This window comes from Lithobates pipiens, unplaced genomic scaffold (assembly GCF_037356315.1).
Source record: "Lithobates pipiens isolate NorthernLeopardFrog02 unplaced genomic scaffold, aLitPip1_a1.2 Scaffold_16, whole genome shotgun sequence".
NCBI classification, from domain to species: domain Eukaryota; kingdom Metazoa; phylum Chordata; class Amphibia; order Anura; family Ranidae; genus Lithobates; species Lithobates pipiens.
This window is the reverse complement of record NW_027507748.1, coordinates 357,019,136-357,042,556: the sequence shown is the minus strand read 5'-3', so window position 1 is coordinate 357,042,556 and position 23,421 is coordinate 357,019,136. Positions and strand designations below refer to the sequence as shown.

At 43.6% G+C, this 23,421-nt stretch overlaps 1 protein-coding gene across 3 annotated transcripts in view; it reads right to left on the bottom strand.

The window, feature by feature from the left end:
* Positions 1–23,421, bottom strand: part of KCNQ4 (potassium voltage-gated channel subfamily Q member 4) — a 288,300-nt gene that overhangs the window by 70,469 nt on the left and 194,410 nt on the right. For all 3 annotated transcript variants that reach the window (XM_077481942.1, XM_077481941.1, XM_077481943.1), the window contains exons 4-7: positions 10,489–10,664; positions 9,611–9,736; positions 6,199–6,309; positions 5,592–5,687 (exon numbers count right to left, since the gene is read on the bottom strand). In XM_077481942.1, the coding sequence (XP_077338068.1) occupies positions 5,592–5,687; positions 6,199–6,309; positions 9,611–9,736; positions 10,489–10,664 (509 nt within the window). The remainder of the gene's footprint in view (positions 1–5,591; positions 5,688–6,198; positions 6,310–9,610; positions 9,737–10,488; positions 10,665–23,421) is intronic.

Here is a 23,421-nt window from a genome sequence, read left to right as displayed (position 1 = left end):
GCTCTGAAAATGTTTAAAGTTATACGTACCCCCAATACACACTAGTTATACTTTACTTATTTGTATGAGAACACTGATACTGAACAGGTAAAGAAAGATTGACAGAGAGTATGCACATGTTTAAAGCTGGTCACACATGCATCCAAATTCAGCCAGTTCGGCAGGGACCGGATTCATTTTAATCCATGTATGGGTACCCTGGTTGTCCACAAGTCAATCTATGACCGACTTGTATACAACCAGCCTGTCAGGTTTTCCCAGAATGATTAGTGCAGCTGGCTCCCCACCAGCAGAACACAATGGTGCTGCGTGATACTGACTGTTGATGCAGGAATCGAAAAGGTGGGCAGACAAGACACAGACACAGGAGAGCAGGCTGCGGATGACAGAAGCGCATACTCTGACCACGGTGTCAGGGCTCAGCAGACATGATACGCGTTGTCAGTTTACAGAGGGGAGGGGAGAAGCTGGCAGGATCAGCTAGTTTTTTTTAGGTGTTACAGGGGTTCAAATTACACAGCACAAGCACTATGATGTATAAAATATGTATAAAATATATATATATATTTTGGTTAATACACCGTGGTCAGTTTACAGAGGGGAGAAGCTGGCAGGATCAGATGATCAGCTAGGTTTTTTTGGTGTTCAAATTACACAGCACAAACACTATGCTGTATAAAATGCTTTTAAGAAGCAGGCTCCATTATTTTATTTTATTTTTTTGGGTTAACAAACACTTTAAGTGGACAAAAAAATCTCAGTTAAGTCAACCATACACTAATAGAAGGTCTTTCCAAATTTTTTAAAAACATTCATTGAATTTTCTAATTGTTAGTGGGGTCAAATCAACATTTGTTTTGTCACAGTAAGGGTCCGTTCACACAGGGGCAACACGACTTTCAACACGACTTTTGGAGGCAACTTGGACACGACCTGAACACGACTTGGGCGACTTACAACACGACTTTAAGTCGCCCCAGGCCAGGCGACTTTTGCCGCGGCCAATCAGAGAATGAGCTCTCAAGAGGGAACTCCACGCCAAATCTATGAAAAAAATTTGGCGTGGGTTCCCCCTCCGAGAGCATACCAGGCCCTTAGGTCTGGTATGAATATTAAGGGGAACCCCCTACACCGAAAAACGGCGTGGGGGTCCCCCCCAGATCCATACCAGACCCTTATCTGAGCACGCTACCCGGCCAGCCAGGAAAGGGGGTGGGGACGAGCGTGCGGCCCTCCTGAGCCGTACCAGGCCGCGTGCCCTCAACATGGGGGGGTGCCTTGGGGAAGTGGGGTCTCGCAGCCCCCCCACCCCAAAGCACCTTTCCCCATGTTGATGAGGACAAGGTCCTCTTCCTGACAATCCTGGCCATTGGTTGTTTGGGTCTGCGGGCGAGGGGCTTATCGGAATCCGGGAGCCCCCTTTAATAAGGGGGCCCCCGGATACCGGCCCCCCACCTTATGTGAATGAGTATGGGGTACAATGTACCCCTACCCATTCACCTGTGAAAAAAATGTAAAAAAAAACACAACACAGTGTAAAAATAGTTTATTGCACAGCTCCGGGGGTCTTCCATCTTCGGGGGTCTTCTCGCCGGACTCCTCCGCTATCTTCTTCTAGCTTTCTTCCTCGCCGCCGCCCTCTTCCGACTTCGGGGGTCTTGTCCCCCCCTTCGGTTCTTCTGCCGCCGCCTTCAGTTCTTCTTCTTCTCCTTCTTCCCCTGGAGATGTTGACTCAACGCTCTCTCCAGCCGCAATGCCAGGGACGCGGTGCGCGGCGACTTATATAGGGACAAGGGGCGGGGTCGCCGGTTGATGTCACATGGTGCCACGATGTCACAGTCCCGGAGGATGCTGGGACTGTGACATCATAAGGGGGCGGGGTCACCATGTGACATCAACTGGCGACCCCGCCCCTTGTCCCTATATAAGTCGCCGCGCTCTGCATCTCTGGCATTGCGGCCGGAGAGAGCGTCAAGTCAACATCTCCAGGAGAAGAAGGAAAAGAAGAAGAAGAACGGAAGGCAGCGGCGGCGACAGAAGAACCGAAGAGGGGGACAAGACCCCCGAAGTCGGAAGAAGAGGGAAGCCGGGCTCCTCCGCTAGCAAAAGAGCTAGCAGAAGATAGCGGAGGAGTACGGCGAGAAGACCCCCGAAGACGGAAGACCCCCGGAGCTGTGCAATAAACTATTTTAACCCTGTGTTGTGTTTTTTTTTTTTTTTTTTTTTCACAGGTGAATGGGTAGGGTTACGTTGTACCCCATACTCATTCACATAGGGTGGGGGGCCGGTATCCGGGGGGCCCCTTATTAAAGGGGGCTCCCGGATTCCGATAAGCCCCCCGCCCGCAGACCCCGACAACCAACGGCCAGGGTTGTCGGGAAGAGGCCCTTGTCCTCATCAACATGGGGACAAGGTGCTTTGGGGTGGGGGGGCCGTGCGGCCTGGTACGGCTCCGGAGGGGGGGTTCGCACGCTCGTCCCCACCCCCTTTCCTGGCCGGCCGGGTAGCGTGCTCGGATAAGGGTCTGGTATGGATCTGGGGGGGACCCCCACGCCGTTTTTTCGGTGTAGGGGGTTCCCCTTAATATTCATACCAGACCTAAGGGCCTGGTATGCTCTCGGAGGGGGAACCCACGCCAAATTTTTATTCATAAATTTGGTGTGGAGTGCCCTCTTGAGAGCTGATAATTCTGTCAGAGTCGCCTCCGTTTAGACGGAGATCCGACTTGGAGGCGACCTCCATTGAAATCAATGGGTACCGGTCGCCTACAAGTCGGATTCAAGTAGTACAGGAACCTTTTCTGAAGTCGGAGCGACTTCAGCAGCGTGCATTAAGATGGCTCTCATTCACTTACATTGCTTTTTAAATGTTATCCGACCTGAGGCGACTAGGGGCGACCTGAAGTCGGATCGGAGTTGCCCCTGTGTGAACGGACCCTAACAGAAACATTTGAAGGAACAAGACAGGACATTTTTTGCAAACCAACAAATTTCTAACAGTGAATGTTGTTTTTGTTCAACACAGTTCATTTGTTTCCAAATCAAATGCTAAAAGCAAACAAAATTTCAAAGGACTTTCGAACAGTCATCAAGTCCTCAAATGTACTGGACATTTTCATACAAATGTTCTTTCAAAAATCTGCTACTATATGGCCAGCTTTAGGCCTGGTTCACACTAGTGCAGTTTCAGATGCAATTTCAGTTGCAAGGAATTGGATGACAATACAAATCGCACTGTTTTTAATGGTGCCCATTCACATCAATGCAACTCAGTACAGCATGATTTTGGAAATGGGTTCTGTAGTATTTTGATTTGATACAGCATGATTTTGACGGTGGCACACAAAAAAAAGTAAGTGCATGTGGCTTTTGGTAAATTTTTTCCTGCAATTTTTGTGGGTTCTTAGGAACCCGGCATGTGCCGGTGCCCTAACAACCAGTGACTCATCATTGGTTGTTCAGGAGCCGGTGTTCTGCCTAATAGAGTCCGCCTATCAAATGCTGTCCGCTCCGTACTGCGCATGCGCAGTACGGAGCAGACGAAGCTTCGGAAAAACTCCGAAGCTGAACGGCGCCTGCGCCGTGAGTGGAGGAGGTAGCCCCACTATCCAAGCGGACATAGAGTTAAGAATTTTAGAGGGCCCCTCGCGGGCGAGCTTCGCTCGCCACACTTCGGGCTCGGCCTCGCTCCGCTCGGCTCTTTTTTATTCTAACTATGTCCACTTGGATAGTGGGGATAGAACCTGGACTCACGGCGCAGGCGCCGTTCATCCTCGGCAATTTTCGGAATCTGTGTTCCTGTGTACTGCGCATGCGCAGTACGCAGGGGACACCATCTGATGGAGGACACTATTTTACAAGACACCGGCACTCAGTGGCATCTTAACAACCAGTGACTCATCACTACTATCAGCCGTGGATTTCCAGCTGGCAGCAGTATGTAAACAAATGAGCCTGTCAGTAAAAATAATTGTGTGGGGGGTTGCCCCAAATCACAAGAAGGGCCCTACACCAAAAGAAAAAAAAATGTGTGGGGTGCCCTATAAAATTAACACCAGCCCCTTTACCAAGCATGTAGCCTGGCAGGCCAGGGAAAGGGGGGAACAAGCAAGCCCCTCCCCCCACACTCCTGCTACAATACCCAAGCACATGCCCTCAACATGAGGGGGAACAGCAGGGATGGGTCAATGGTTGTTAGGACACCAGCAGGTTCCGGCTTCTTAGCGATTGCTCCGTGTACTGTGGCAGGACGGCCGCTCTGTGCCAGATCATGTACAGTACCTAGTAAGTGATCTGACACTTCCAGGTCTAGGGCGCACACGCATGCGGCTGGCAACGCGCTCTTACTATGATTGGGTACAGCAGTAGCCAATCAGCGGGTCCGGTGCACTTGATGCCTGCCAGGACCTGCCTATCATTCAGGACACAAGCAGAATGACAGTCTGCCTATGTAAACAAGGTAGATTGTCGTTCTGACAGTTGGGAAGGCTTTAAACCTGTGTTTCTGTAAAGCAGGAACATGGATCTTTGCCTTCACCTAGTCAAAGCACCTCTCCCACAGTGAGCAAGTACAACCTAGGCAGATATTTAACCCCTTGATCACCCCTAATGTTAACCCCTTTCTTGCCAGTGTCATTAGAACAGTGACAGTGCATATTTTTTAGCACTGATCACTGTATTAGTGTCACTGGTCCCCAAAAAGTGTCAAAAGTGTCAGTTAGGTGTCTGATTTGTCTGCCGCAATATCACAGACTATAAGTTGCTGATTGCTGCCATTACTGGTAAAAAACAAATAAAATAAAATAATACCCCATATTTTGAAGATGCTATAACTTTTGTGCAAACCAATCAATATACGCTTATTGGGATTTTTTTACCAAAAATATGTAGCAGAATACATATGGGCCTAAATTGATGAAGAAATTAGATTTTTAAAAAATTTTTATTGGATATGTTTTATAGCAGAAAGTTAAAAATACATATTTTTTTCAAAATTGTTGGTCTTTTTTTGTTTATAGCACAAAAAATACAAACTGAAGAGGTGATCAAATACCACCAAAACAAAGCTCTTTTTGTGTGAAAAAAGGGAGATAAATTGTATTTGGGTACAGTGTCGTGCCTGTGCATTTGTCAGTTAAAGTAACACAGTGCCGTATCACAAAAAATGGCCTGGTCAGGGAAGGGGTAAAACCTTTTGGAACTAAAGTGGTTAATAACCAATAGCACATTACTGCTGGCTGACAGCAGGTATGAATCAACATGCAGTAGTACAAAAAACGCATTAAAATGCAACCAAGTTGTACTAAATAAAGGCACTGAAAATTGTATCAATCATGTGAATCTAGCCTTAAATAGGAACATGTGTTTGTTGCAAACAAACCCGGAAGTCAGCTGTTTTTTCTGAGCCAATGAGCTGCACGCGGAGACTGCCTGCACTCCAGCTGATGTACACAAAGGGGCAGGATACAATGACATCATTGACCTATTATGGCCCAGGATTGGAATGACAGCTGTTTGGACCTGAACGTGGTTTGGAACAAGCATAAGAATCTCTAGTCACAGTGAATGCACTTTTGTCACATTCTATCTTACCTGTATAAGATTAGCTGCTGGAGTCCGACGCTTCTCAAAATGTTTCTGTCTGTGTTGTTCTTGAACTTTCAGGGCAAACCCTGAACCCAGAATCCCCTGTAAAACAAAAAAATAGTCCTAATTAGTATTAAATGAGCTAAAGCTAAATGAACTTTGTGAAACCAAACCTGACAGAGGAAATAAAAGTTCATTCACATCTGAGGTTGGGGCTCAACCACATGGTTTTACTGCCCTCCAACCACTGGCTTGAACACTAACATAAACAGTTCATGGCTGCTGTGGAAAAACTGAAATAGCCTCTGCCAAACGTTACCAATGCAGTTATACAGGGTTGTGCCTGAACCGTGCCGCAATGCTGTGTGATGCACACAACTGCTACGTGGTAGAACAGAAGTTATATGGTTAAATTAGGCAATGAGGAGGTGCCATATGACTCCCCACCGCCTGTTGAACATTTCTGAAAAGCAATCCAAGCATATATTGCTTTTCAGAGAAGCGTCAGTGCCTACTACGCTTGTGAAAGAGCCCTAATCCTTCTCCACTCTATCCACAACAACAAAAACAATGGATTTCCAAACACTTTAAGAAATAAATAATGTATACTTACCGCAGGTAATGCAAAGAAAGAGATGCCTAGAAGAGCAAACCCAGCAGCCAGGACTCTCCCCAGCCATGTGCGGGGTGTTTTATCACCGTAACCAATAGTGGTAAGAGTGATCTAGTGGAAAACACAGACAGCATGAATACATACAAGTGCTCTAAAGAGTATAAACAGGAATAAAAGAGTTAGCTAAAATGCACTTATAATAGTTTTTATTATATTATTTTGTCAGTTTACATGTTAATAAACTAATGTTTTATAATTTTTTTATTTGCTTATATGACATTTTTATTTTAAAAATAAACATGAAATATGGGGTGTGTCCATGAAGCTCAGCGTACAAAGCATGCTTGGGCTTTCCAATAAGAAGCCTGTGTGTAAGCAGCATCTAAGTCACTTTTAAGGTAGAGTTCTTCTTTAAAATCCTTTCAGGAAGTGAGGCGAGTTAACTTAGTTCCTAGCAGGATCCTATCTAATGTGACTATTTTAAAAAATAAAAATAAACATGTGATACTTACCTGCTCTGTGTAATGGTTTTGCACAGAGCAGCCCCAATCCTCCTTTTCTGCAGTTCCCCGCCTGCACTCCTGGCTCTTCCTCTTCTTGGTGTGCCACTGTAAGAAGCTGGTTCCTACTGTGGCAAATCTATGGGTTTAAACCTGAACTAAGCTGCTTGCATCCATAGACACAGACAGCACTGCTTGGTCCTGTCACCTGCTCCCTCATCATAGAATTTGATTTACAGCAGCAGGAGCCAAAAGCTTCCACTGCTATGAATCTGCCCTATGAGGAGGAAAAGAGCGGAGACAGCCATTGCTCTTGGGCACAGCGCTGGTTTGAGATCAGTCTAAGTTAAGTATAAGGGGGACTGGGGCGTTCAATGTAGAGAATGCTTTAAGGTAAAAATCCTTCTGCCTATAGAACCACTCTAAAGTTTGGGTGGAGCATAACTAAAGCTCAGTAGGCTGGTCGGTATGGAGAGGCCTAGTCATTGAGCTGAACGATGAGTCTGAAGCAAATTTATTCAAAATATGATGAGCCCAGGATGAGCACCCCTGATACCGGGTGATGGCAGAGGTACACTGCTGGCTTAAAAAGGACCTGTTACTGAGACGGAGAACATTTATTATTGGTCTCTTTTAAAACGGTTTCCTATATTGTACTAAGAACCCTCTAGTAAAATTTAGTTGGGACAGCACATAGTTTGGCCACAGAGCTGGACATCCTCATGGAGGATACACACAGTGGGATAGAGGATCTTGAGGAGAATTACAGTAGTGCAAACCTGGTCAGGTTGGGGTTGGTGATGGATAGGAGACCAAGTGGTGAGCAGTAGACCCCTTCCATGTAGCACACAGCAAGTGACCTTAGTCCTTATGTCACATGGACCTCAGGTGCTTTAGGACTATCCAAGCCCTATCCTGAAACCATGGAGAAGATGTGCAAGGAGTTTCCCCCAGCCGATGGTGGGTCGTTGCTAATGGGGACCAGGAGAATCGTGAGTGAAGGGTTTACAACCTATCATTCATTCACATGTTGCAGAGTCTTGCATGAGCTGTAGACTGTGAATGGGTAGGGTGATTAGACCCTTGTCAACCCTTTTTTACAACAAGTCCTCTAGTGAGGTATGAATCACCAAACTCGTGCAGTGTGATCTCAGTTTGCGCGTGTACATTGCAACTCTATGGTGCTCGGCTCCAGGGACAATCCTTAGGCTAAGTACAAAACTTCCTGTTAATCCTGTCAGAAATCCTTTTAACTTTCAGGTCCATTCAACTGAAATCTCAGATAGATAATGGAGATTAAGAGAGGGGGGGGGGGGGGGTGTAGTCTAAATCAGAACAGCCTAGGCTGGCAAGGCTGCTCCTCCATAAAGTAGTGTGTAATGAGTAAGCATTGTAACAGAAAGTGTGTTACTGACAGGATTACCATTTGGTAAATACATTTCAAAAAAGCCATAAAAAGGAAACTAATGCAACGCCACATCTATAGAGTGCTAAGCTGCAATATGTTACAGTTTTGTTTCATGGTCTTAGATATACCTAAAGCCTTACTTTGAGATTCATGTTGCAGAGAAAATATTGGTCCTTTTTTATATAATGGTCGTCAACCTTAGATCCTTCCTAATATCTTTTATTGATGACATTGTTGGAACTAGTACAAGTATATGTGTGTCTGTCCTTTATCTAGAACAGACTGATCAGGAGGTCTGTTCAGTTTAACAACTCCATCTTTCTTGAAATGACAGCTCCGGGCTACTTTTTACCCGCTTTAGAAATACTTAATGCATTCCCGTGTCTTAATAAACAAATGTGCTACATTTTTGATGCACTAAAATATAGTTTCCCCTGATCTGTACCAGATCCTAGTCTTGCAGTATTTTTATACATTCTCAGGACTCAAAGAGGTAGTCCCAGCATATCTTAGGTGCCTAAAATAGCAAGTTATTTCTTGCTTGAGACGAAACACACTATATTTAAGTCCAGGAGCTGCAAGGGCTGTGTTCCATACTCTGGGAGTGCAAACTGTTTAAACTGTACAATCGTCTGATACTCAGTTTGTTAGATAATGTAATTAAATTATTTCACGAATCACCTTATGCCACGTACACACGATCAGACTTTCCGACAGGAAATGTTGGATGTGGGCTTGTTGGCTGACTGTGTGTATGCTCCATCGAACATTTGTTCCAAACCTTGTTCTTTCCAAACATTTGTTCCAAAATGTGTTCTTTCCAAACCTGGCTAGCAGGTTCTCAAATTTTCCACCAACAAAACTTTCTTGTTGGATTTTCCGGTCGTGTGTACACAAGTCCATCACACAAAAGTTCACGCATGCTCAGAATCAAGTACAAGCCGGAAGCGCTAAGTCTTGTAAAACTAGCGTTCGTAACAGAGATATCACACGACTATTGAACCTCCTTTTTTTTAACGGCTCGCTGTGCGTCTTGTACGTCACTACATTCTTAATTGTTGCCTAACATTTGTGTGACCGTGTGTGTGCAAGACAAGTTGGAGCCAACAACCTTCGAACAAAAATCCACGGTTTTGTTGTCGGAAAGTCCGATCGTGTGTACGGGGGCTAAGAATGTTATCCTAGAGGAGGTAGCAAAATTATTAGATATTCTTGTTTTAGGTGGAATGAGGTTTAAAAAAAATCTGTAAATATTGCATGCATTTAGTAAAATTTCTTATGAATTCTTTTTTGTCTGTTGTACAGTAGATGTTAAGAAAGGAAAGCTGCTGAATAAGAGTGAAGAAATGTCATACAGTATGTATCAATTATTTTTGTACATTTTATTACTTATTGAATTTAACTTTGAAGTGCCAAGAGCAGGCATGTTGATTCTCATACTTCTCAGACATCACTAAACACTCCACAAGATGCTCATTGTGTCACACATCAGAGGAAAACGTACCGTTCCCCACCAGAGAGAGTCAGCGTAAGTTGAAAACTCCTTGTTGGCATCTTTTTCTGCCAAGTAGACCAGGAAGGAGGCAAAGATTAGCACCAGAAAACCAATATACCACGCAGTGATCAGCTCCTGGAGAAAGCAAACACAATTACATGATTTAAATTTATGAAGAAAACAAAAGTTACTCTGTATTATTATTAGATCTCCAGTTACACTTGAACATAGCGTATGCAGGAAATTTTGAGACTTAAAAAAAAAAATTTTTATTAGTGAAGTGGCATACAGGAGCTTCTTTGGGGCAGTCCCAAAAATGTTTAATATGGGAGCACCTAAAAAAAAGACAGTAATGTGCATTTTCCCATGTACTCCCATTGAAGTCAATTGGCCAAAAAATTCAATTGTCCCGTTCTGCTTCAAAAGTAGCTCATGTACCTTATGGAACTTCAGGCTTTGGTGACTAGAGTGGGTTATAATCACAAGTGCACCCACTATTAGTATAGTACTAGCCTGACGACTCCCATAGTTTGCACGCTAACATATAGAAAGTGAGTAAAGTGAATGATGTTTCCCCGTCTCATAAAATAAATAAAATACATGGACTTTCCTTATCAAAGTTTAAAGGGTGTGCCAATCTCTATTGGCAATATTTGTGCTGCTTTGTAAAATCTCTGTGGGCAACAGGCAAAAAGGCCAACCTGATTCTAAATATGATGACACAAACATCTAGATCTACAAATGTTGGGGAGCCTCAGGTTGGTCACCTCTGTGTTATAACATGGTCACCTGGCGTAATGAAACTCTCCTTCTGATGCTACAGTCAGGTAGGCTGCACTCATCTAATCTGTACAAAAAGAACAAATGTGGCACCTTTAATAGTTTACCTTGCTGTGAGCATATACCACTGAACCCAACAATTTCCATGTGCCTCCTCTCCGGTCCATGCGCACCATGCGTAGGATCTGCAGGAATCGCATACTCCGTAGAGCTGAGGTTGCGAAGATGTTACCCTGAGTCCCAGCTGCAATAACTGCCAGCGAGGCTACCAGGACAATGAAATCTAAGGAAAAGTAAAAGGGAAATACATGAAAGGCAATATTTGTCTCATTTGTCTCCTAATTTATAGATCAAAGTACTTACATGATAAGCATTGTATACAAATGGGGTGAAGATAAGAGACTGGATATTAGGGCGGCACTGTGGTGTAGTGGGTAGCACTCTCATCTAGCAGTAAAAAGGGTTGCTGGTTCACATCCAACCACCACTCTACCTACCTGGAGTTTGCATGTTCTCCCTGTGCCTGCATGGGTTTCCTCCGGGTACTCTATTTTCCTCCCACACTCCAAAGACATGCTGGTAGGTTAATTGGCTTCTGTTCAAAATTGGCCCTAGTATATGAATGGAGACCTTGGATTGTGGGCTCCTTGAGGGTAGGGACTGATGTGAGAGGGCAATGTACAGGGATATGGACAATTGTAGACACTCACTCAGGTTGAATTGGATGGACTGGTGTCTTTATTCAACCTAACTATGTAACTATATAGGCCAGGGCTGATTAAACAATATAATCAACAATGTCCTGTTTAAACAGTTGCTTTAATATTGGCCAAAATAATTCACTGTTCAACTGCTCTGATGAGAAAATGATCTTCCAAAAAATTGTAATAATTGTGTGTTTTGAAACCATACATAATTATCATTTCATTTGTACAAGAAAGATCTTTCTATGTGTCAATAGTTAATAAAGAAATCTAATCAGAGCTTGCTTGACTAATTGAAAGTGTATCTACAGCCAAAACCTTTTATGTTTTATCATAGAGTGGTGGGGGGTTGGAACCCCTGTTAGGTATTGAGTTCTGTGTTTCTGCTAAGGCGGATTTAGCCTTTATTTGTTATAATGACCATCGCCACTGGGCTAGATAGAGTGGAAATATTTGCATGTGTACTTGTTCTCGTGACAACTGTCCTACTATAGGTTCACATCTATGTGGCTATGGTTGATGCGTTTTTCAAAATCGGGTCTGGTATGAATTTTGAGGGAAACCCCAAACCAAATTTCTTTTTTATTTAAATGCCATGTGGTCCCCCCCCCCCAAAATCCAGACCTTTATCCGAGCATGTATCCCCATGTTAAAGGGGATAAGGACCTCTTCCCCACAACCCTGGCTGGTGGTTGTGCTGGTTTGCGGATGGGGGGCTGATTGGAATCTGGAAGATCCCAGCCCCCTCAAATGTAAATGAGAATAAAAAAGGTGTAGGCAGTTTGCAACAAGACTTGCGTTTTTTGGTGCGGGTCCATTGAAGTGTATTACACCCAAAACGCAATCTCCTTCAGAAAAAAAATGTCCCTGACCCTTTGATGTCATTGTGTACGTTATATAGACAGAAATATGGGAACAGGTGCATCGCTAATTAGTTACATCAAATGGATACATAATAGTGGTCCATGAATTGATCAAATGAATGATTGCTGGAGTTCAGATCAGATGTTATTGGTATGAAGAAACCACCACCATCACCCAAACACACTGACTCTTACCCTCAGATAGATTGTAGTAAGCATAGACAATCAACCAAATGGCAGCTCCAGCAGCAAGGAAATTAGATCATCAACTCCACCGCGGCATCAGTAATCTCAGTAAAAAACAAAACAAACTCCTCATAGTGCAGACATCCAAACAATAAGTTTATTGAATAAATCCAAAATAATTTCACTCACATTTGCAGAGATACAAGTTTGCATGTATGAAACATCCGGCGTTTCAAACCCACAAAATGGCTGCTGCGTCCTGGCATACGAGTCACGTCACACGTCTCGTATGCCGAGGAGTCGGAAACGTGTGACGTGACTCGTATGTCGGGACTCAGCGGCTATTTCGTGGGTTTGAAACACTGGACCTTTCATACATGCAAACTTGTATCTCTGCAAATGTAAGTGCAATAACTTTGGATTTATTCAATAAACTTATTGTATCTCTGCAAATGTAAGTGCAATCACTTTGGATTTATTCAATAAACTTATTGTTTGGATGTCTGCACTATGAGGAGTTTTTTTATTTTTTACTGAGATTATAGAGGCTGCGGTGGAGTTGATGAGCATATCGCCTGGCTGCTGGCACCTGTTGCCATATGTCTGTCTATGTTTATCTATGCATATTGTGTCAGCTGCTTATTTTCAATTCAATGTATATGATTATATGTCCCCAGCGCAACAGATTGAGGTTTTTATATGTTATATGGACTGTAGTGAGTTTCTACAAACTGCAAAACACACTAAAAACACATAGGTGTGAACCTAGTATAAAGGAGGATTTACCTCACTTTGAAGATACTGTATATCCTTCCATTTTATATTGTATCTACAGAACAGAATGGGACACCAATGGCATAAAAGCCTCACAGGACCGTTAACTATTCCCTACTCTATATAAAAAATTAACTTTACATATGCTTTAAAGGAAAACTCCATTCTCATTAAAGAGATGAATATAGCACATACTGTTTCTACAAGTGCCATTTTGTAATATAATGTTATTACACAATTAAATTTACTTATGTATACTTATAGAGTCATTTATTTTAATTGTACATAATTTAAATCACTTTTCAGAGCTCTGGATTCTATATCATTAAATTGTCTATTTTTGTTGATCAGTAGACACTGTTCTATGACAATAATAAAAAAAACTTCCTAGAGGGTGAATACTTTCCATAAGCATATACTGTACACTGCTCAAAAAAATTAAAGGAACACTTTTTAATCAGAGTATAGCATCAAGTGAATTCAACTCATGGGATATTGATCGGGTCAGTTAAGTAGCAGTAGGGGGTTGTTAATCAGCTGCTTTGTTGTTAATGAAATTAACAACAGGTGCACTAGATGGGCAACGATGAGATGACCTCCAAAACAGGAATGGTTTTACAGGTGGAGGCCACTGACATTTTTTTCCCTACTCATATTTTCTGACTGTTTTTCACTAGTTATGCATTTGGCTAGGGTCAGTGTTACTACTGGTAGCATGAGGGGATACCTGGACCCTTTGGAGGGTGCACAGGCAGTCCAACTCCTCCAGGATGCCACATCAATACGTGCCATTGTCAGAAGGTTTTCTGTGTCTCCCAGCACAGTCTCAAGAGCATGGAGGAGATTCCAGGAAACAGGCAGTTACTCTAGGAGAGCTGAACAGGGCCTTAGAAGGTCCTTAACCCATCAGTAGGGCCGGAATCTGCTCCTTTGTGCAAGGAGGGACAGGATGAAGCACTGCCAGAGCCCTACAATGACCTTCATCAGGCCACTGATGTGAATGTCTCTGACCAATCAGAAACAGACTTCCTGAGGGCCAACATCCTCTAGTGGGCCCTGTGCTCACTGCCCATCACTGTGGAGCTTGATTTGGCTTTGCCATTAAACACCATAATTGTCAGGTACACCACTGGCTCCCTATGTTTTTCACAGATCAGGTTTACCCTGAGCACACGTGACAGACATGAAAGGGTCTGGAGAAGCCATGGAGAACTTTATGCTGCCTGTTACTTCATTCAGCATGATTGGTTTTGGGGTGGGTCAGTGATGGCCTGGGGAGGTATATCCATGGAGGGACGACAGACCTCTACAATGGCACCTTGACTACCATTAGGTATCGGGATAAAATCCTTGCCAGACTCAATGCTGGTGCAGTGGGTCCTGGGTTCCTCCTGGTGCACAAAAATGCACGGCCTCGTGTGGCAAGAGTATGCAGCCATTTCCTGGAGGATTAAGGAATGGATACCATTGAATGGCCCCCACGCTCACCTGACCTGAATCAAATAGAACACCTCTGGGACATTATGTTTCGGTCCAACTGACACTACCATCTTGCACCTCAGTCTGTTCAGGAGCTCAGTGATGTCCTGGTCCAGATCTGGGACGTGGGGGCCATACACAATACTGAGTACCATTTTGAGTTGCTGAAATAATTTTTTTAGCAAAATGGACTTGCCTGCTGCATCATTATTTCACTTAGATTTTTGAGGTGTCTTTGAATTTATCACTCTGTAGGTTGATAATTTTAATTGTAATTCCCATCAAACGATCCTTTCTTTCCTAACACATTACCCAGTCCATTTCAGTATAGATATCCAGCATGATATTTTTTTTCACATTGAGATCTGATGTGCTTTCAAAGCTTTCATTTTTTGAAAAAAAATTTTTGAGCAGTGTATAAACTATATTGGAAAAATATGTGGTTAGACGTTAGAATTCCCCTTTATTAAAACATGATCTCCACATTCTTATCAATGCATCGACTATCATGCTTATTTATATCAAAAGGAATGTGTTAGTTGTAGAAATCAAGAGAAACATATTAAAAATCATCTTTCATTGTAAAATAAGTTCTTCTTGTCAAGGGTTACTGTCCTTTGCACAGTATTTCTGCTTTCTACAATGCCTGAAATTGAACTTATAAGTACAGCTAATGCAGTTATATCCACTGCAAATACAAAGTTTTTAGTTGTAAACTTTTGGTCAAAATGCATGCCCTCACACCTGAACATTAAAATAGGCCAAGTACATTTCAAAATAACATATTCCCAGTTGGTCTCTGCAAAATATAGCTTTTGTTGTTGCTGCACTAAGCCATATAACAATTCGGTCATAAACTGAAATATATATTTAGACATCTGCAGAATAAATACTAGACTTTGAAGGCTTAAAGTGTATCAATACCAAAATACCCAAATATCCCTGTCAGGTTTTACAGCTATCTGGGGCTCACGTAAAGAGATTTCCCCTCACTTTCTGTTCTGGAGACAACCATTTACAAGACAGGAAATGAGGAAAAATCTGCAACAGACAACAAAAAGCTACAAAAGTTTCTAGCATTCTCCTACTTAACCTAAAGTGTATCTAAATGCAAAACAAGTTGCATTTGTATTATGCAGCCTACACATCCTGAGATGTTGTTGTGTTAGATTTTATTTAGACTTTTTTCCTTTGTTTTCACCTAGCAATCAGGCTAGGGTGGCTACACTGACTCCTACACTGAATCTATGATGAATCAACATAGCCTCCCTTGGACAGCTGCACTGTTAACCCGTGGAGTGTGTAGGGTTAAATGGAGTAGTAGATTTAGATGGGCTTTTAATAAGTCACTAACAACTTAAAACCTAACTCCAGCTAACATTTTTTAACCTCTTGTTGACCATGTAACATTCAGTTCCTGTGCTTTAATGCCCACACTCCCCACATACAGTGACTTGAAAAAGTATTCACACCCCTTGAAATTTTCCACAATTTGTCATGTTACACCAAAACATAAATGTATTCTATTGGAATTGTATGTGATAGACCAACACAAAGTGGCACATAATTGTGAAGCGGAAGGAAAATGAGAAATGGTTTTCAACATTTTTTACAAATAAATATGTGAAAAGTGTGGCGTATATTTGTATTCAGCCCCCTTGAGTCAATACTTTGTAAAACCACCTTTCGCTGCAATTACAGCTGCAAGCCTTTTTGGGGATGTCTCTACCAGCTTTGCACATCTAGAGAGTGACGTTTTTGCCCATTCCTCTGCAAAAAAGCTCAAACTTTGTCAGATTGGATGGAGAACGTCTATACAGCAATTTTCAAGTCTTGCCACGATTCTCAATTGGATTTAGGTCTGGACTTTGACTGGGCGATTCTAACACATGAATATGCTTTGATCTAAACCATTCCATTGTAGCTCTGGCTGTATGTTTAGGGTTGTTATCCTGCTGGAAGGTGAACCTCTGCCTCAGTCTCAAGTCTTTTGGAGACTCTAACAGGTCTTCTTCTAAGATTGCCCTGTATTTGGCTCCATCCATCTTCCCATCAGCTCTGACCAAGTTCCCTGTCCCTGCTAAAGAAATGTATCCCCACAACATGATGCCATGACCACCATGTTTCACGGTGGGGATGGTGTGTTCAGGGTGATGTGCAGTGTTAATTTTTTGCCACACAAAGCATTTTGCTTTTACGCCAAAAAGTTAAATTTTGGTCTCATCTGACCAGAGCATCTTCTTCAATATGTTTGCTGTGTGCCCCACATGGCTTCTAGCAAACTGCAAATGGGACTCCTTATGGCTTTCTTTCAACAATGGCTTTATTCTTGCCACACTTCCATAAAGGCCAGATTTATGGCATGCATGACTAATAGTTGTCCTGTGGACAGATTCTCAAAGTTTTAAGAGGTATGAATACTTTTTCAGGGCACCGTACTGCATCCATAGACAGCCAAAGTCCCTTGGCTAAGCGCATACTTACTGCACACTCCCAGCACAGTGACTGAGCTGCCATATACAGCTCTCAATCTCTAGTCATAATCAGGAGTCAGTGGGATGAATCCCGATCACATAACCAATGTGACAGGCAATCACAATGGTCACATGGTTGGGAAATCTGGCTCGTTACTGGGTGAAACACCCATTTAAAGATATGCCAGGGATTGGCACAAAAGGGTTAAACATTTACAAAACAGTTTTTCCCTTTTGGGGTAAAGTTTTTAGCTAAATTAACAAAAGTTGAACATTGTAAGTGTAGCAGGTAAATTAATAGACCTCCCAACAATGTTTACTTACTAGGCTGCAGCTAGGGGGAGCTCTAATGTTTAGAGTTAAATATACATGTTCACCAGCACACCATGGCTCTCCAATTGCAGTGCAAAGCTTTTATTGCAGAAAGATCACATAACAACAGGATAAGTGAAATGTTTTGGAACCACGCAGGACCCCTTTGTCAGGCATGTTTATAGTGTGACCACAGGAGAGTACTACCATCTACCTCACATTAAACTCAGAATGCAGGTGAACAACACATGTGCTGTGCTCTTCTTTGCCTGATTTCAGGTTATATTAGTATGGATGTCGCACCGCTTCCTCAAACCCAATTTCTAAAATTGAGCTTGTAATATTTCCTCTTCCCCAACCCCCTCCCCATGACTTTATCATTGAGATCAACGCCACAACCATTGGTCCCTCCACACATGCCAAGGTGCTGGGTGTAATTCTAGACTCTGACCTTTCCTTCAGCCCCCACATCCAATCACTAGCTACATCTTACCGCCTTAACCTCCACAACATTTCTAGAATTTGCCCCTTCCTAACGACACTACAAAACAACTTATTCACTCCTTGGTTATATCCCACCTTGACTACTGCAACTCCCTCCTCACTGGCCCACCTTTACAAAGGATATCCCCCTATTAGGAATGCTGCTGCTAGACTAATACACCTTACTAACTGATCTGTGACTGCTGCCCCTCTCTGCCAATCCCTTCACTGGCTTCACAAACCTCACCGTATAAAATTTGAAATACTTACCACAACATACAAGGCTATCCACAACATTGCCCCCAGCTAAATTACCAACCTCATCAGTGGATATCGCCCAAAGCACCCTCTCCACTCCTCCCAAGACCTCCTGCTCTCTAGCTCCCTTGCTCGCCTCCAAGACCTCCAGAGCCTCTTCCATCCTCTGGAACTCCCTGTCCTGTAGATAGAACCACAGCTATTACCTTTTGTACCACCTCTCCCTCCACTTAGATTGTAAGCACTACGAGCAGGGCCCTCCTATTCCTTCTGTATTGAACTGTATTGTAATTGTACTGCCCCCCCCCCCTCATTGTAAAGTCTTGCGTACACCATTGGCGCTATTTAAATCTTGTATTATAATAATAATAATAATAATAATAGTCACACTTTGATTATGTTATTCTTGTTCAGTTCATTTTCATAATATGTTTGTGCTTGTATTCATTGTCTCTTTTGTCAGTACTCTATATGTTAATATTGATAACCTCTCTAATAGAAATTGGTGTGCTTTCCTTGTGGCCTGCAGTATATTGAAGGTAAATTCTGTATGCTCTAGTACAGTGATCACTGCTGTCTTCCAGATCCTACCACTTACTGAACACAGTGTGCTGTCTGCTTGGTATAGGTGCAATTTAGGGAACCCTTTCATTTTCTGATTAGAGGAGGTGGAGTGGTGACATCACAATCTTCACTTCATCCAATCAGAAAACACTTCGCATTTTCTTAACGAATGCAGACACATTAATCGACTCCTAGATGCAGGCAAATTTTACCTCCTACACTTTGTGAATCCATAAGGCTGTCTATTCAGGAGATGGTAGATCCTCCTCTTGAAGTGAGGGCGGCAAAGTGGTGTAGTGGTTAGCACTCTCACCTAGCAGTAAGAAGGGTCGCTGGTTCAAATCCCAACCACGACACTACCTGCCTGGAGTTTGCATGTTCTCCCTGTGCCTGCGTGGGTTTCCTCCGGGTACTCCGGTTTCCTCCCACACTCCAAAGACATGCAGGCAGGTTAATTGGCTTCTGTCCAAAATTGGCCCTAGTATGTGAATGGGGAACTTGGATTGTAGGCTCCTTGAGAGTAGGCACCAATGTGAGTGAGCAGGGATAGGGATAATTGTAGACACTCACCAAGGTTGAACTGGATGGACTGGTGTCTTTATTCAACCTTCCTAACTATGAAACTATGAAACTATATCAGATTTGTCACTTCCTGGCAACTACCGTAGCTCAAACAGGCCCTATCCAAGACACTACTTCTTTTAAAAACCTATGCAATGAACTTCCTATACAGCCCATCGTTTGTTTCTCATTCACTGGGATGCATTCCCCCTTCCCTATGGAAATGGGAGAGTAAACTGAGTATGACCTTCTTTTTTGCTCAAATTGAGAGAGCCATCCTTTTTACACACAAGTCATCCATAGCCAATAAATTGCAGGAGTAAGGCTATAAGATCCTCTCACGTTGGTACCAGGCTCCTGCAGTTTTCCATAAGATCTTCCTGAAAACATTCAACCTGTGTTGGCACTGTTCTTCAGAAGAAGATACACTTCCACTTATCTTTTGAAGCTGTCCAAAGGTTCACCCATTTTGGGAGGGTGTCAGACATCTGATCGTTCAGTTTATTTCATTGGAGCTGGGTTGTCATCCCATTACTATCTACTATATCTTAATAATGTGCCACTTACCCCGATACAAGTCTTCTTTAAAAATCCTCCTCCTGAACACTGCCATGGTGTGTATTCCATCCCTGGGGAAGCAGCCAATTGCTAACCCAATCTTTCTTTGACTAGGTAAAAAGTGATGATTTTAGGAACATTGAAAGCTTTACACACTCTCTATATAAAAGAGAAGAAACGTTTTGTAATACTTGGTACCCCTGGACCACTTTTATGTGCTCTTCTGCATACCAGGAGCTGTTACACCCTTCTGACGTGAGGTGACTTAAACTACCTGGATATTTCCTTGTGGCCTGTCCTGCGGGATAGGATTGGCAATTGTATCTATGAGCCCATGGCAAAGTGCGCATTACTGACTTATAACAAACATCCAGTAATCTCTAGCCCTTGGGGTAAGATTTGAAAATTTACCTTAGGGCACAATGGATAATTAAGTGGTATTAAACCCAGCAACAAAAATGTATTATATTGCAGCCTACCAATCCTTAGATGTGGTGTCTGCATTAGGCTTTTTTTATTTTCACCTGTTGATCCACACAGTAAGTGTGCTAGTTTTCAATTTTTTGGTGTGGAATTGTAAGTTAGAAGGTTAAGATAAGCCATTTAACACTAACAGGGGTGTTTACAATGGTCATCTCTTGTTTACTTATGTAAACCTTAATCCCAAAAGCAAAGAAAAACTGTTGCTTTAACTGCCTAAAAAGTGCAAGTTTGGCTTTAATTTGCTAGTCAAGTACATCTAAGCCTGCTAGTACATCAAACACTATCCTCTTAGGCGTGCACACAGGGTGAGGGTGTGCCTGATGTGACGGGGCACACCCTAATCAGGTATGTTGCCTTTAGCCTTTATGTGCATAGCAGGTAGTAATTCCAACTGTCTAATTAGCTATGACTGTCTGATTCTGTGTTTTAATATATTTCTATAAATCCCCACTATTCATGCATTGGGCCATATTAAGCGATTTTGGCATGTTTCCCTGATGCTACACTTATGTGGATGCTTATCATCTAGGCAAGGTAGATTTATTACATTTAATATGTTAGGGTTGTAGGTAGGAAACTCTTAGCTATTTAATAAATCTTTTTAAATTATGCATTTTTTACATTATTGTAGAATAATGTTTTTTTTTGTAGTCTAATTTTTAATACCCATATTGCAATCTCTTTTATATATATCGATTGTTATACCTTTTTATATATATTTTTCTATCAAGTCACATACATAGTATGTGGACTTAAGCATGGTATTGGGTGAGGCATACGATTCCACACACCTTTGATTGACTTGAATTTTAATTATGTTTTTTAAGATTTATGCCAATATGAACTTTGGCCCCCATGTGTATGTGTATGTGTGTACATATACATAAATCTTTGAGTCTACTCTTCTAGCCCATCGCTTTGAAATTGTTCTGTACATCATAATTGATTATGTTGGTGGGAACGCATTAATGACTGCAATAATTCAGACTAACCGTTATATGTTTCATTATGAGTATATGCGATATAATGTTAACCCACTAATGTACCCAAGGTGGTTGGGTCTGTTTTAATTAAGGTTGTGCTGACATTTTTATGCCTGTACTACTGATATGTACAGTGCACTTTTTCAGTGTTCGGGTGTGAGTTCATATGTATGCTTGTACTCCTGTCATGGGCTGCTATATGTATGTTCTTCCATTTTTAATTCAGTTTTTCTATAGATGCATACTTGCAATTGCATACACATCTGCCCATAGCCTATTGACAATGGCACTATATGGGAGCTATTGGCCAGCTTGGCAGTGTGTTTTCAGAATAGGTTTCTAACCACTAGAGGGGGAATTGTCTAGAGAGCTAGATCGCCTGAATCCGCCCACTCAGAGCTATCCTGCAGGATATGACGTAATTCGGGAGCCCTAGCCCTTCTGAGGGGTGGAAGTGACGTCGGGCGTGACCAGACTTCCTGGTTGTGGCTTGGCGTGTGTACCACGCGCAACTGATTGCATGGGAACGACGGTGGCACTCCATTTTAGCACCCCAAACTCCCCCTGTGTCCTTTAAACACCCCCTTCATATCCTCCTGGTATAATAAGGAGCGCTGATTCCCTCTGCTGAATGCCCACCCTCCCCCACCTGCAGCACTGCCAGCTTCTATCCTTTACTCTACTGTCCGCTACTGTAGGAGATCTTTCATGATGGAGAGTGGGGAAGGGGCTGGTAAATATGTAATTTACCGACCCCTTCTGTCAGGAGGATCCTGCCAGTAGAGTTCAGTCCGGACCTTCCGCCGCGTGTCCGCGTGTCTGTGCGGGTGCGCGCTCGCGATCGTGCGTGTGTGTGTGCGCCTGTTGGCGCCAGGCAGGCTATTTAACTCGGCTTGTCACATCCAGTTCTTGCTGTCTGATCTACAGCGTGCGAGTACCCTGATTCTGAGAACCTGCCTTCTGTGACCTGCTGACCCGGCTTGTTTACCTTCTACTCCTGCTATCCGCCTGCACCTGATCCCGGCCTGTCTGACTTCCCCTCTGCTTGATCCTTCGGTTCTTCTGCTGCCTGCCTGTTACCGACCCGGCTTGTCCGACTACCCACCTGCTTGATCCTTGGTACCTTCGCTGACTGCCTGACCTCCGACCCGGCTTGTCTGACTGCTCTGCTTCCAGCCTCCTGTTCCGGTGCCGTTTGCTGCTCTATCTCCAGTAGTGGTTCCAGCTCCTACCAGAAATCCTGCTTCTGCCTGAGTTCGTGCAGTGGTGTCCAGTACCGGCCATCCAGCCTGCTGCTCTGCTTCTGCTTCCTGCACCTGCCTGCTGATCCTGTTCCTTCCCGGTTCCAGCCATCCCTTGATCCAGCTGTTGATCCTGCCAGGCACTCGTGCCACTCCTGACTCTTGTGTCACCTGTAAACTCTACCAGGGCCCTTGAGTCGGAGCCGCAAGAGAGGTCTCTCCCTGCAGGTCGGGCTCTACCACCAGGTACGTGACAGTATCAGACAGCCATGACCGAGCCCGCGCAGGGAGCCTCTCCCATGGACGAACTTTGTCTGCATCTGGCTGGCCTTACCCAGGCCGTTAAGAGTCTCCAGGAGTGTTACACTCGTTTGGAAGAGAAGGTCCAAGCTCTCACCTCACCCACAACTGCTCAGGGGTCTCTTCCGTCCGCTTCTGCCTCCAGCACCTCTTCTCCGACAGTGGTAATGTTGCCTCCTGAACCCAGGGTTCCTACGCCTGGAAAGTTTTCTGGAGAGCAAAGTAAATTCAGGGCATTCCGGAACTCTTGTGAACTGTACTTTGCCCTACAACCCCGCACCTTCTCACTTGAGGCCACCAAGGTGGGATTCGTGGTGTCTTTACTCCGGGGAGATCCTCAAGCTTGGGCTCATCATTTGCTGGAACAGAAAGCAGAGGTCCTAACTAACCTGACCACCTTCTTTGATACGATGGCCCAGCTCTACGAGGACCCTCAACTCTCCGCCACGGCCGAAGCCGCCCTGCATACCCTTCAACAGGGGTGTAGGGCCGTAGAGGACTGTCGCTGAGTTTCGCCGTTGGAGTACAGATATGGACTGGAATTATGCGGCCCTTTGTTACCAGTTTCGTATGGGGCTCCCAGACCCATTGAAAGATGAATTGGCTCGTGTAGGAGTCCCACAAACCCTGGATGCCATGATTAACCTGGCCATTCAAATTGATCGACGGCTGAGGGAGCGAAGGGCTGAAAGAGGTGCTGGGTCTACTTGCCCCTCCTGGATGCTGCCTCGGGTACCTAACTATTCCCATCCGGCTCCCACTCCTAGTCCTGTTTCGCCACTTGATACCTCCGAACCTATGCAGCTCGGAGTCCTTC